General features: G+C 40.0%; 2 protein-coding genes across 2 annotated transcripts; both read left to right on the top strand.

Moving 5' to 3' along the window:
• The first annotated feature begins 565 nt into the window (after window positions 1–565).
• LOC144195463 (poly(A) RNA polymerase GLD2-like) lies at window positions 566–4,548 on the top strand. The gene is made up of 15 exons (XM_077715123.1): window positions 566–630; window positions 894–1,018; window positions 1,598–1,657; window positions 1,736–1,979; window positions 2,055–2,166; window positions 2,230–2,318; window positions 2,402–2,459; window positions 2,771–2,837; window positions 3,056–3,132; window positions 3,208–3,336; window positions 3,417–3,460; window positions 3,659–3,795; window positions 3,891–3,979; window positions 4,157–4,236; window positions 4,314–4,548. The coding sequence occupies exons 2-15, from the start codon at window positions 951–953 to the stop codon at window positions 4,398–4,400; spliced, it is 1,341 nt and encodes a 446-aa protein (XP_077571249.1). The 5' UTR covers window positions 566–630; window positions 894–950; the 3' UTR covers window positions 4,401–4,548.
• An 882-nt stretch (window positions 4,549–5,430) lies between these two features.
• Window positions 5,431–12,741, top strand: LOC144195190 (uncharacterized). Its single transcript, XM_077714641.1, has 13 exons — window positions 5,431–5,557; window positions 5,866–6,496; window positions 6,585–9,047; window positions 9,270–9,365; window positions 9,690–9,908; window positions 10,318–10,486; window positions 10,559–10,693; window positions 10,870–11,016; window positions 11,086–11,233; window positions 11,402–11,535; window positions 11,641–11,758; window positions 11,939–12,115; window positions 12,175–12,741. Exons 1-13 carry the CDS (start codon window positions 5,442–5,444, stop codon window positions 12,425–12,427), a joined length of 4,806 nt encoding a protein of 1,601 aa, XP_077570767.1. The 5' UTR covers window positions 5,431–5,441; the 3' UTR covers window positions 12,428–12,741.
• The last annotated feature ends 652 nt before the right edge of the window (window positions 12,742–13,393 follow it).

Raw genomic sequence — 13,393 nt, forward strand, 5'->3', positions numbered from 1 at the left:
TTTATAGTACGATATATTTTCTCTAATGACAATATACCTGTAGTTTTTACTCCCTTTTTATCTAAGTGGCCCTAAACCGACACCTAACATTACATCCGCAGTTGACCATAAAAAGTCATGACTGAAGAAAGTCTATGAATGACTATTGATTCATTCATTTTCAATTCTGATTACCCTCAGGAAGGTCACGGGGTGCTAGAGCATATCTCAGTTAACAATGGGCAACAAGCGATGAACACCCTGAATTTGTTGCCAGCCAATCGCTGGGCACAATAAATTTTTCAAGAAGTCTGCCATTTGTGTTCCGAGAAGGAAACCAGAGTGTACCCGTAGAAAACCCATGGAGGTATGGGCACGTGCCAACCAGTCAGCCTACATCTTCCCAGTCTAAATGGATTAGATGCCATGCACCTTCAATAGCATTCCCACCCAGTCCTCCCAGTTTAAATAAATGAGCAGTCTATGTTTATAACATAACATAATCGGTAAGATCTTTCTTGACGCCAAATTAAAAGTACTATACTATGCATTTCACGCAGACGGCTCCTTTAGATTAAAACTATTGCGTCATGATGACGCAGTCACGTGACCAGGAAGAAAATACCTTCGTGTAGTCTACATTGGGAAATGGTAGGTTTCAAAAACGTGTACTTTTTTATATAAATCATGTGATGAAGCGAACGATTTATTTTTGTAATATTACTCGCGTGATTCGATTAAGGCACCGCTGTCATTCTATTTATTAATGTTGATTTCACTAGCCAGAAGAACTAGCCCGAGTTACTTTATGATTGTGGTTTTCCTCTCACACCTCAGTCAACACTTAGTTGTCTAATATTTAATGTTTCATCTTTTGCTAATTGTTCTTCTTTTCCCTTTCATCACTGACACAGAGACTGCGCTCCACGTGTTCTTACGGCACATAGACGAGTGGACGATCGGTTTTCGAAATGAACTCACGGAATCAAGCAGCATCTTTCATGAATCCCCATTTCCATCGACATGGACCAAGCGATCGGTGAGAATGACTGAGTATAACTATTGTTTTTGAAATACTAAACATGGGCTTCCGGTCACTGACACTGTTCTAGCCATGATTTACGACCTTGCATTGATGTTGAACATCAGGATGCTGAGTTTTCAATTAAACAAAATACAAACAATTCTCTCTGAATCACAGTTATTCTTATTCATTGGCTACTTTAAGTGAGTGTGGTACACAGCATTAAATTATTTGGTAAACATAATTCTAAACTTTTTGGGAATGTAATTTTACAAATTATTTTCCATATTGGAGCAATGGAGATGCTTATAAAAATGGGCTGGAGGGGAAAAAAAACATCTGATCCTTCCCAAATGTTGTTACACAGTTATTGTCAATCACAACATAATATTTGGTCTCACCCCTGTAGACAAATGACCTGCTTCCTGTAACATATATCTACTCTTTTCCTGCCATTGACAAGAATACACATTCAGTTCATTTAAACTGGTATTGCTGGATTGGACATCTGGTGACGTCAATGGCAGCCAAAAAGCTAACATGTGTGTAGGAACATGTTGACGTTCCTTTTCATTTCTGCATCTTTCCTACTAGTGGGAGGAACCCAAACCCGCTCCCTCCTCCACTTCATGGGAATATGAACGATGGTCGCAAGTATGTCTTTTTGTCTAAAAGAGAATTGTTGACACAGGTATTTATTTGCATTTTAAAAGCTCACTTGTATTTTCACAGGAGAAAACACGAGGACCACTTTGCTCCGGTTGCAAAGCGGCAACGTTCTGACTACTCAAACCACCCGCCTTTGCAACAACATTACTGTGCTCTTCATTTTTCTATCCTTGACCGAGTAATGGCGGACAAGCCCAGATCATCCATTCTTGATTTCAATTACCCTCTTCCCTGCTCACATGACCATAACCACTCTCCTGAGAGTTCGCTCAATTTAATGGACATCAACCCTTATTCCGATGGCAAGGTAGTATGATAAGAAGCACTACTTTATTGCAGAGCATTTTTTTTTCATATTGTTGATGTATTTTTGTGCCCTCAGGCAAGCAAGCAGGTGTTCCATCTATTTGAGTTGTGCAAGCAGCAGACTCCTGATTTAACTCACAAAGAGGTGTGCACTAGGCTGCTGCAAGAAAACGGCTGGGTCTCCAAAGGTGCGTATGAAGCACTCTCAGTCGGTGTACTTTTTTTTCATCATTGCTTTGCTGTTCTCACAGTGGGGTGTCTGTATTTGACGGGATCCTCCATGAATGGATTAGGCAGCCGGAGCAGTGATGCCGATTTGTGTTACGTCCTCCACGAAAGTGTAAATATCTTTTGACTACTTTTCACCGTCCGCCTTTGCTATCGAGATTTGTTCTCATATTCGCACATTGCCTCATGTTTCAGAATCAAAAGAATTCAATTGCTGTACTCACTGACCTGAAAAAGATTATATATTCAATGCGTGAGTACAAAACTCAATCATTTTTTGCGCTCTTTGTCGTTATTCAAGATTTTCCTCCAGTTTCTTTTGCTTATTGATTGCTCGTAAACATGGGCAAAAGCTGGGAGAAATGGAGTGCTGAATTTCAGTTACTTTTTTTTTTTTTAATCTAAATTTTCTCCAGAATGCAAGCCTTTAAGGTTAGCTAGTATGTTATCCAGATATTATAAATATTATGCTTTTACTCTTTTATTATTTTGTACTGTTAATAATGTGCAAACACTGCAAAACTCTACTAATATTTTCATTTATTTCTCTTATTTGTCTTTTAGATGCTGTGGACAAGATCCTTCTAATCAGAGCCAAAGTGCCAATCCTCAGGTTCAAGTGGAAAAACTGGTGAGATAGAATCAGTACTCACCATTGACATCGGCTACCATTGGCGGCGATAGATTTGCCAATCCATTTGTACTGGGAGCTTAAGCAGCGATTCGTCGCTGTCAGCCTTCCCAGTGCAACTGTATTGGACTTGTATGGCCGTCAGTGAAAGCTGGTGAAGGATGTTTCACATGGTTCTTAAATCCAAGGTTGACTAATACACAGAATTCTCCTTTTAGCCAACTGATATTTGACTTGAACGTCAACAACACAGTGGGAATCCGTAACACATTTCTTCTAAGGAGTTATGCTTATGGTAAATTTTCTGTCAGTTTAGTTATTTTGAACAGTTAGAGGAAGGCTAAATTCATCTGAACGACTGTATGTCAAGTTGAACCCAGGATACGGCCCCTCATAATTGTTATTAAGAAGTGGGCAAGTCACCATAAAATCAACGATGCAAGTCAAGGAACCTTAAGCAGCTACGCACTAACCCTGATGGTCCTACACTACCTCCAGAGTCAGTACCCATGCGACAGTCCGCCTATTTTAATTCTCATTTTAGAAAATATGATCTTTATTTTTTTATACTCCTGACAGCTCGTGACAAACCAGTTGTTCGTTCGCTACAGTTGGACTTTCCGGTAAGTCACCACACTTTTTTTTTAGGGCAAATTGGTTTGGTTAGCTAAGCTGGGGGGAAAAAAACATGAGTTCTTTGTATAACTGAAAAACTGGTGTATCATTTAATGATGAAACTGGTGCTTTAGGTTAAAAGAAGACAATTGTTTTGTGTTTTTAATTATAAAAGCATTAAAAAAGAAACTCAAATTGATTTTTAGGAGTGTTTTGATCCCAATCTGGCCATTGAGGTCATCCCTGAGAGAGCCAAACGCATCCCCCGCTTCCGCTCCGACAACGGCTCATCCCTGGGATTGCTGCTTCTGGGTTTTTTCAGATATTACGCAAAGGAATTCAGGTGTTGAAAATAACGCATGACGTCGCCAGTGCTTGTCCGTCACCTCTGTTTGTGTATCCCTGCTTATTACGTATTCTTGTCCCATCTTGTCCCAGCTGGGAGAAGAGTGTGATTTCTGTACGAACTGGCAAAGCATTGCCTAAGGAACATCCACAGTGGAGGGACAAATTCATATGCATAGAAGGTAAGCATATTGTCAAATAGACCACTACCAAGCATTTCTGACAGAAAGTGTCATCACAGAAAGTTGATATTTGACGGTCTACAATTTGGTGTTTTGTTAAGAATTCTTTTTATGAAATGCATATTTTATAATCAGAAAAAACAAATCTGGAGACTTTTTTTCTGTATATCCTTACAGAACCATTTGAGAGGAACAATGTTGCACGGGCGGTTCACAGGCGAGACAAATTTGATGCAATTAAGACACAGTTTTCAATGGTATGCAATAGTAAATAATTCACTTCCTAAAAAAATTGTTCCCGTTTTCTAAGCTTTTATCATGTCATTTTTTGCAGTCTTGGATGGCACTGAACAATTCGTTGGACCTAAACGCCATTCTTCCTCTTGCAAAGATCATTAATGACGAAACATCTTGTTTCTGATACATTTGCATTCTCTGTTGATGTTACCAACAGCCTTGCTTTTTTTACTATTGTGCTTTAAAAATTATAGGTTCCTTTTGTATATGTCAAGTTTTCTGGATATTGTTTGACAAAAGGAACAAAAAATAAAAACAACACTTTTCTCATATATGCATCACATTAATAATGGGAATCAATTGTATAATACTACATTTAAAAAAAGTTTCATTATCATAATGAGTAATAGTAGAGAAAACAAAAATATAAGGAAAGGTAAATGTATTTGTATGGCAAGGTAATACAGAGTGATTTACATTGCAAGAAAATAAGACAAATTTTTGCCGATCAAATATAAGATTGCCTGCACTTTTCCTCTGATAGCAATAATACAAATGGTCTTAGGCACCAAATTATTGAGTTCAATAAGTGCTCTATATTGCATGGATGGTGTGAAAGGAGGTATTTGAAGCCCTTTCAAAGCTGATCAATTGTCTACTATTCTGTTCTCTTCACATCTACAGATGTTTTAAGCAACACAAAAGAAAATAATTGAAATAAGCCAGTTTGTTTTTTGCGAGGGTCTCAAACATTTAAGAGTCAAATTAAAAAGTGCATGTGAGTCGCCCTATTAAGCATTGCCAACAACAGTAGGGGAGATGAGGGAGTACTGTTTCAGCACAGGGCCTATATTTAACTTTGGGATTTTGATCTTAAAGTTACACGACTCCAGCTACTATTCCTTAGTGCAGATTGATGTCCACATCATGTCTGTTTACCCACATTGCTAGTAATATTTTTTAGCAATTAAGTGGAATGAAATGTAGGCATTGTAAAATTTGCCAGAGCTAAAACCCAATCAGATTGAACACCCCCCACTCCCCTATATACGCTATAGAAAACCCCCTCTTCGTTCCCCTGTCAGTCTATTTCTGAGTCAGCTGAGTCAAACAGACCCCACCCAGTTTAGAATGACACAAATGGAATAGACTGACGGTCCTGGACTCAAGAACGGCCAAAAACACCAAGAACACAATATAAAAGATACCCTTAAGTAGAGGAAAGATGGAAGAATGTGAGAATTTGGATTTCGAGTTAACCAAGCTCACAGAGTTCCAGGGTGAGGCTTCCGATGTCATCAGCCAGGACGATGAGGATGAGGTGGAAGAACTTCAAAACAGGTACTTAACATACAAAACCTATTTCACACTGTTATTTATTTAATTTTTACTATTTCCTCAGTGTTAAAATTCAGGTTTCGAATGGCACAAGTGACATGAAGCAGGGCTATGTTATTTAAGTCCTAAAATGTCTGCCGCTACTGTTATGATCTGATACATTTAGGCACTGATTACAGCCTTATTCTGCCATAGATATTTAAAGTCAATGCAGCTTTTGTTTTATCCTTATTTTTTTATTATTGCCACTCAGTTGTTATGGTGTCTGTAATAGCGTTTGGAGATAAATTTGCTTCTCTCTTCCTTTTTAGTCTAAGGGAGGTTGTCCAGGACCATTCTGTGAAGCCCAGACTTCAGTGCTTAATGGTGGATCCTTCATTCTCCATGGTAACAGTCCAGAGCGAGGACAGTGGTATCGTGTGGGAGACGGCTTCTAGTCGCTGCTCCACTCCTTGGGCCTCTGAGACCAGCTCCATCACGGAAGCTTGCAACACAGAAGGGTCTGGACCTGCTGGGAAAATCACCATCATCTTTGATGAGGACAAAGTACTTCGCAGGAGGACAAGGTCAGGAAGGAGCAGCAGATCGAGGAACAGACTGACCAGATTAAGATCAGCCTCTGCTCTGGGAGAGGAGAGACCCGAGATGGCAGAAGTGTCACTTCCCAATGTCAAAGAGCCACAGACCGGAACAGATAGAGATTTGGAAGAGATAAAAAACAAAGATCAGCAGTTATTTAGTTTGATTTCAGAGGGCTATGAGATTCTTAACATCAAAGTTCCATCTAAACTTCCCACAGTTGATGAAGAGGAGACCACAGAAATTAAGGACAACTTGACTTACTTGAATGAGACTCCCAAGATCAGGTCTCGAACCCACCTCAAAGAAACCACCCAGAACAATACCCCTTCTCAACAGGTGCAAATACTCGAATCTGTTGAGGTATTTATTGAGTCTTATGAATGTAATTTACTTTTGTTTACTTGTGGCAAAACTTTGAATCACTCTCCTTTTTGTGATCAATCCACAGCCCTCAAATGAAGACACCCAGACTCTGGTGGACACTGAGCTGAAACACTCACCCATACTACAAGATGACTCCAAAGACATTGATTACTTTGAGAAATTTACCCTGGTGGATGAGGTGGCTCCTGGACAAAAAAGTCCAGAACTTAAAGAGAAAGGGGAAGAACCCATGATAGAATGTGCTGTGGAGTCAAAGGTAGACAAATGCAAGCCATCAGAGCCGGAGGACTCATTTGTCATGGTGACAGAAGAAGAGATAGTTGGCGAACACCTGGATGAGGTCTTCTATGGAGGAGGCGCTCCCTCAAAGACAATGCAGCCCAAAATGGACGAGGAAGTAAAAGATTCAAGGGTGAGAAGAGACAGTCAGAGATCCACGAAGGAGAGCGGCTCGGTGTTGTTTGGAAATGAAGAAACCACACTCACGCCTATTTTTATCTCCCCTGGACCCCCTAAGATAATTGATCCCATTCTGTTGGAAGAACCCACCGCCATGTCTTTCATGTACTCAGACCTTTATGAAAATGCCGTAAGTGAGAAGAGAAAGAGCGATGAGGAGGAATACTCAGAGGTAGGGAGCGTGGCATCTGAGAAATCTTTTAAGAAATGTTTTTTGGATTCAGAGGAAGCAGAAGGATACCTGGAAAAGTTCATTTTGAAAGATGATACACCCACAGTGGACATTCCATTGGATGTGGTGGAAGATCAACGAGACAGGAGGATGATGTGGTCCCAGAGTGAGTTTCAAATGACTGGATGTCTGACAAGAGCTGTGGCAGAAGAAGAAGACTATGACAAAGCAGAGGATCCAAAACAAGCTGTAGACCATAGATTAGTAAAAGATTCAGTTATATCAAAGTCAAAAGAGCAAGGTCTAGAAATTGAAGACAAAGAATTACATTACTGTGAGGATAGTCAAGAACTCCTTGTTAATAGAGATTTCATTCATGAAGATAGTCAAAAGAAAGAAGACGTAGAGGCAACATATCAAATTCCCGAGAGAGCCATTAACATACCTTTAGACTCTAAGATTGTAACAGCGGAGACAACAAAGGAACACGTTAAAGATGAAAATCAAAGTAAAACACAAGAGAAGTCTCAGAAAGCGGTAGTGCAGAAACAGAAACTTGAGATTCAACCTAATGTTATTGAGGTTCTACAGAGGGACGACACAGTGGGCAGCACCTATGAGACGGCGATCGCTATTGATGTGGACATCCTGGAGGAGATTCCGGCAGAAAAAACTGACATAAAATGGGCGGACTCATTGGTAGTAGAGGAATATAAGAAAATTGAGCTCAATCCCAATGAACCTGCACTTGAGGACCATACTGAGTATGAACCCATGGTGCATGCAGCTTTGAAGGTAACTGAAACAACAGCTGATGTGACCCAGACTAATCTCCAAATTGATCTTCAGGAAATAACAAGTATTCCTCAAACGGAAACACAACCGGATATTTTGACACAGAATGTTGAGCTAAAAGAGTGTGTTTGTTTTGCACCTGACAATGAGTTGGAGGTTATGACCAAAATAGAAGAGCGAAAATCAGAATGGAGTAAGACAACACCAGAAAAGAATGCCCTTACGTACCACACATCTTCAAAAGACAGCAAGGCTGATACTTTGAAGACTGAAAGGGATGGTGACTTGATTCTCCTTGTCCCAAAAGGTCAAGCTTTGGAGGTGGACATAAACATGAGTCCAAGCTCAGATAGGATAACCAAATGTGACAGAGTTACTCTTCCTGATCCAAACGTAGAATATGAACAAATCAGTACACCTGATTGCCACACTATGGATACAATACAGTTGCCTAAGCTGGAAGAACCAATTAGAAAGTCTGAAAAATCTACAAAAACACCTTCACCTGCACCTTCAGTAGAAAATGCAGGGACAGATGAATTGGAAACCATGAGGGAGAAAGATGAGGATATCTTTTCTCCTCAGATGAGCTTTGTCCCACAAGAAGATTCATCCATGCACCAAGAGGAGAACCTGCAATCACATGCTACAGACATGGATGAAAATAAAGAAGTTGCAACAGAAATAGACGTGGACCTGGAGACAGTTACTTACATAGAGTCTGAAGGGGGAAAGAAAGAAAAAGACGAGATACCCGAAGATATTCCAGATTTGACAAGTGATTATGAGATTATAACTAGACTGGACAGCAGCGAACTAGCAGAACTTGGAGGATGGGGAGATGTGCAGGAAGCAGAGCATGTGTCGATTCAGGGGGTTGAAGAAGAGAAAGATGACTTCAAGAACGAAGAACTAATTGAAGCTGATTATGACATCATTGATGCTGAGGAGCAGATTCAGGCCAAACTGGCTGATGAGCTACAGGGTCTGGATTGGTTCTGTCTTACTTGTCAGTCTTTGCTCTCGACGGATGACTGTGATTCTGGCAACCATGATGGTCACGAGGTGACTGCTGTATACAAAGCTTTTGAGAACGTTAAGGTATGGGATTATTCAAATGTATGCATGTGGTACTTGTTCATTTGAAACTTGCTAAACATTTTAGGCACAGTGGTCACTACACTTCAAAGCTATTCCAAACTAAATGAAATGACACCTACCCATTATTGAAGAAGAACAATAAAGCTTTCCTCAGATAATTGTTGAAAAGAAGTCCAAACTGAATGAAAGTTTGCTAAATGGTGGATGTCTGACCTGTAACAGGAGCAACTGAGTGACTGGATTTCAGAACTCCAAGCGAGGACTGAGAACATTGAGGACCTTGTGTCTGAGCTCGAGTTGGCCTACCACTGTGTGGAGGTACAGTATACCTACATTATATAATATTTATTGTTTTCTGCCTCAAACAGATCAATCAAAATAAAAACCATTCAAGGTTTTAAAAGATGATCTATCAAATATGGGGTTTTGACTGATTTTAAAACACGTGAAAATATTTTTGGGGTGGGTTTTTCAAAAGAACAATGTCAAAAACACAACATCCAATTCTTATAACTTGATCTTATTAGACAGATTTGCGTTAGGATATTTCTACCATAATGTCACCCTTATAAATCAGTGAGAATAATTAATTTGCTCCTCCTGACATTTTTTGTGATACATCTGCACTCTTCTGTCATTCAGCACCAGTGCGTGGAAAGCGAGGCGGCCATGCAGGCGCAGAATGATGAGATGATGGCTTTGGTGATGCAGCAGTATAACGACATGTCTGTAAACATGGAAGAGGAAAAGAAGGCCAAACTGGAGCAGCTCTACGACCAGATTGTCGCCTTCCAGGAGAGCATTGACTCGGCCAAGGCCACCCTGGAGACGACAGCCAGAGAGGCTGACACGGAAGCTCGGGTGAGGCTTCCAACTATAAGTTACTATCAGTGCCATTTAATACTGTATATACTAATACTCTCCTTGTCTTTGAATCAAGTCTGTGCTGACTGTCATTTAATGTGTTTTTCCTTTATAGACTTTGGACGACATTCATGCAAGGTATCATTACGTGTTACACTCAATTAGATCATAATGTTTCCCTACTGCGTAGATTATTGGCTAAATCTCAGTGAATAAAAAAAAAGTCTTGCACATATATTTAACAAGTTCATTTCAAAATGTGCAGAAAAAAAAGTGAATTTGCCTTCTGAAAAGTAATTTTAAGTTTTACCGTCTCTTTGAAAAGGCGTTATGAAATGAGGGGACTTGAGAGATGTTTCCATTTTTTTCATAGTTAAAATATACTGTATGTACAGATGTAGGGTAGATCATGTTAATTTCAAATTCAACAACCAATTGTTGTGCGGCCAGTCTTCAGGCAGCTCTGGAGTCAACAATGTCCCTGGAACTGGGCCCCCAGGGATTGCTAGTGTTTGAGGATTACGCCAAAGGCAACTCCTCCAACCCGCAGCTGGCTCAACGAAAGGGAATTTCAGGTGTTCAGATGCATGCGTTGAGAGTACAGGGCCAAGTCGCAGGTGATTAATGTTTACTTATCTGTGCCACAGCCCCTCAGAAGCCCACACTGGAGCCCCAGGAGGCGGGATCAGCCACCAGCACGAGTGTCACCGTTTACTGGAGGGTCAACCCCGGAGATGTCATTGACTGTTTCCAGGTCTATTGCATGGAAGAGCCACAAGGAGGTAGAATACTGTTGACAGTATATATGCAGTCATACGGTACTATAGACTTATGTAGGATGCTGTGTGACGATATAATGCTCACAGACATTGTACAGTTCAATGTACAGTGTACAGTATTATTTAAGGGTATCTATAAGATGCGGTTATAATTAAATTGGATTTTTTTTCTCCCCCAGCTGTGTCAGGCGAGTACCGTGTGACTGTAAAGGAAAGTTACTGTATTCTGGAGGATCTGGAGCCAGATAAGTCTTATAAGGTGTGGGTCATGGCTGTCAACTACACAGGCTGCTCACTTCCAAGCGAGAGGCGTGTCTTCACCACAGGTCAGCGCACACCTTGACCAGTAAAGTCTGGTCGAACTCATACGCTTAACACAACAATGACTTTTTCAGCGCCGTCAGTTCCAGTCATTGATACCGAACGCTGCACCGTCACCTGGGACTCGGCCGAGCTCAGATGGAGTCCGGCAAAACAAGATCCCGGACAGAGTTTTATCTTGGAGTACTGTCGCCAGTATGAGTTGGAAGGAGATGGGCTAAGGTGGGCCATGTTGGGTTTATGACCTTATTTTCCAAATTCAATTCTCAGGCCAGCATCGAGATGTCACGTGTGGAGCTGTTTATGGTCATTTGATTAAAATGACAAATAACAAAGTTTTGGATGCCTAATATTTTTGCACAACTAACTATTTCTTTTTAATTCCTCTAGATCGATTGCAGGAATAAAAAGCTGTGAATATGGAGTTTTGCTGCAACCCAATGAGAATTATCTGTTTTACATCAAAGCTGTGAATGAAGCTGGAGTCAGTGAACAAAGTGAAGCGGCACTTATTTCAACTAAAGGTTCGAAAAGAGATCCATACACACTAAAATCCCTGACTGATACAGTCCAGCTGATGAGGTGTTTGAAGAGTGTTTGGCATTTTTTTTAATGTGAATGCTTTTCAGGAACAAGATTTCACCTGTTAAAAGCTTCAGCTCATCCTGCTCTGGAGCTGTCAGAAGACCAAACCATTGTTTCATTATCAGAAAATTCTTATGAACAAGTATCACCCACAGAAAACCAGTGAGTATCTATTCATTTCAATGGGCAAAGCGTAACACAAAATTTAAAAAGATAGTTCAAAACTTTAAATTCGCAAGCATATTCAGGTTATTCTATGTTCGTGTAAAAAGTAAAAAGGGGATACAATACCTAATTTTTCAATTTTTAACCAAATGATTGCCATCAATTTGCACTTTTTAGGCCCCCATCCATTTTAGGTGAGTTATTACCAGCAAGAGGCCACCACTACTGGGAGACAACCGTGTCAGAATGTCCAGCATACAGGCTTGGAGTTGCACCGCTCTCAACTCAAAGAAAATGCTCACTGGGTGAAAACAAGCTTTCATTGTGTTTACAGTGCACCCCTTCACCATCTGGGTACGTTGAATTTCACACTCGTTTCTCTGCTGGAGTTGTCTAAAATGTTTCTTCTTTAGTTGCAGGTATCAAATGATCCACGGTGCCACTCAGTTGAACGTCTTTGTGGTAGACTCACCTGAACGGGTTGGGACACTTTTGGACTTCCAGTTAGGTCGTCTGTGCTTCTATAATGCCCAAACGGGTCAGTCGTTGGGGTCTTTTAGGCACGGCATCACCGGACCATGTCACCCTGTTCTGGCCCTGGACGTGCCCGGTCGATTGGAGGTCAGGTTGGTGCCCGACATACCAGAGTTTGCCCGAGGTTGCTAGGCCCCAAACATGCACCAGTTGTCATTGGAGTTCAGGTTAGGAAGTTATCGACTTTAAGCATACTAGTAGTCTATGAAAGCTCACTGTTGTATACAACTACATGGTCAAGTCAAAACACTGTATATTCAATACAACATACTGTGGATTTAATCCTTATTTTAACAATATTTTAAAAAAGTGTAAATATCTTACATATTAATAACACATCTTTAAGATATAAAAAGAGACAAAGTATTTGCTATTCATTTTAGAAACAAGTCAATTTTGTAAATCTGTTTAAACCATAACAAACTAAATGTTACAAAATGAATAAATTAAAGCCTATTTATCAGCCTAAAGTATAATCAATAAATGATACTTCAGCACTTTGTTTCTCATTGTGAATACACCTGTTTTATATGAACATTTTTGTAACTGATTTGTGTTTGTTTTTAGTGGAAACGTGTTTAGATGAATAAATATGATTGTTTTTGTATTTGTTCACTTAGAATGTTGTGATTCATCCACATTACTAAGTTTCATCAGTAGGTGGCCTCAGTACCTACACACAGTACCAAACCACTCAATAACTGTAGTATCAGTCAACACGACTGATAGCTCAAATTTGACCATTAACAATTCAAACATTGAATTTTAATTAGACAAAAAAAGATGATGTTTTTCAGTTTTGTTAAGTGTTTTCTTCATACACTCCCTAAATGACTCAGGAGGAATCTCTCCCTCATAGCAACATAACTGGGACACTATCTGATGTTGGCCTGGCATTATTTTCTCTCAATTAAGTCTAATTCTTTTCCGCAGTGAAAGGCCAAGTCCAAACAAAGAATGTTCTATGCTGCAAACAAGTAAACAGACTATCAAATAATCTGAAAAACAAGGCAAGCCGATGTAAAGTAGCCAAAGAGCAGACAGACAAACTGCATCGGCTTGAGTTGTTTTAATTTACAGGAAAAAAGATAGACCTCA

The sequence above is a fragment of the Stigmatopora nigra genome, chromosome 4 (genome assembly GCF_051989575.1).
Source record: "Stigmatopora nigra isolate UIUO_SnigA chromosome 4, RoL_Snig_1.1, whole genome shotgun sequence".
Lineage (NCBI taxonomy): Eukaryota > Metazoa > Chordata > Actinopteri > Syngnathiformes > Syngnathidae > Stigmatopora > Stigmatopora nigra.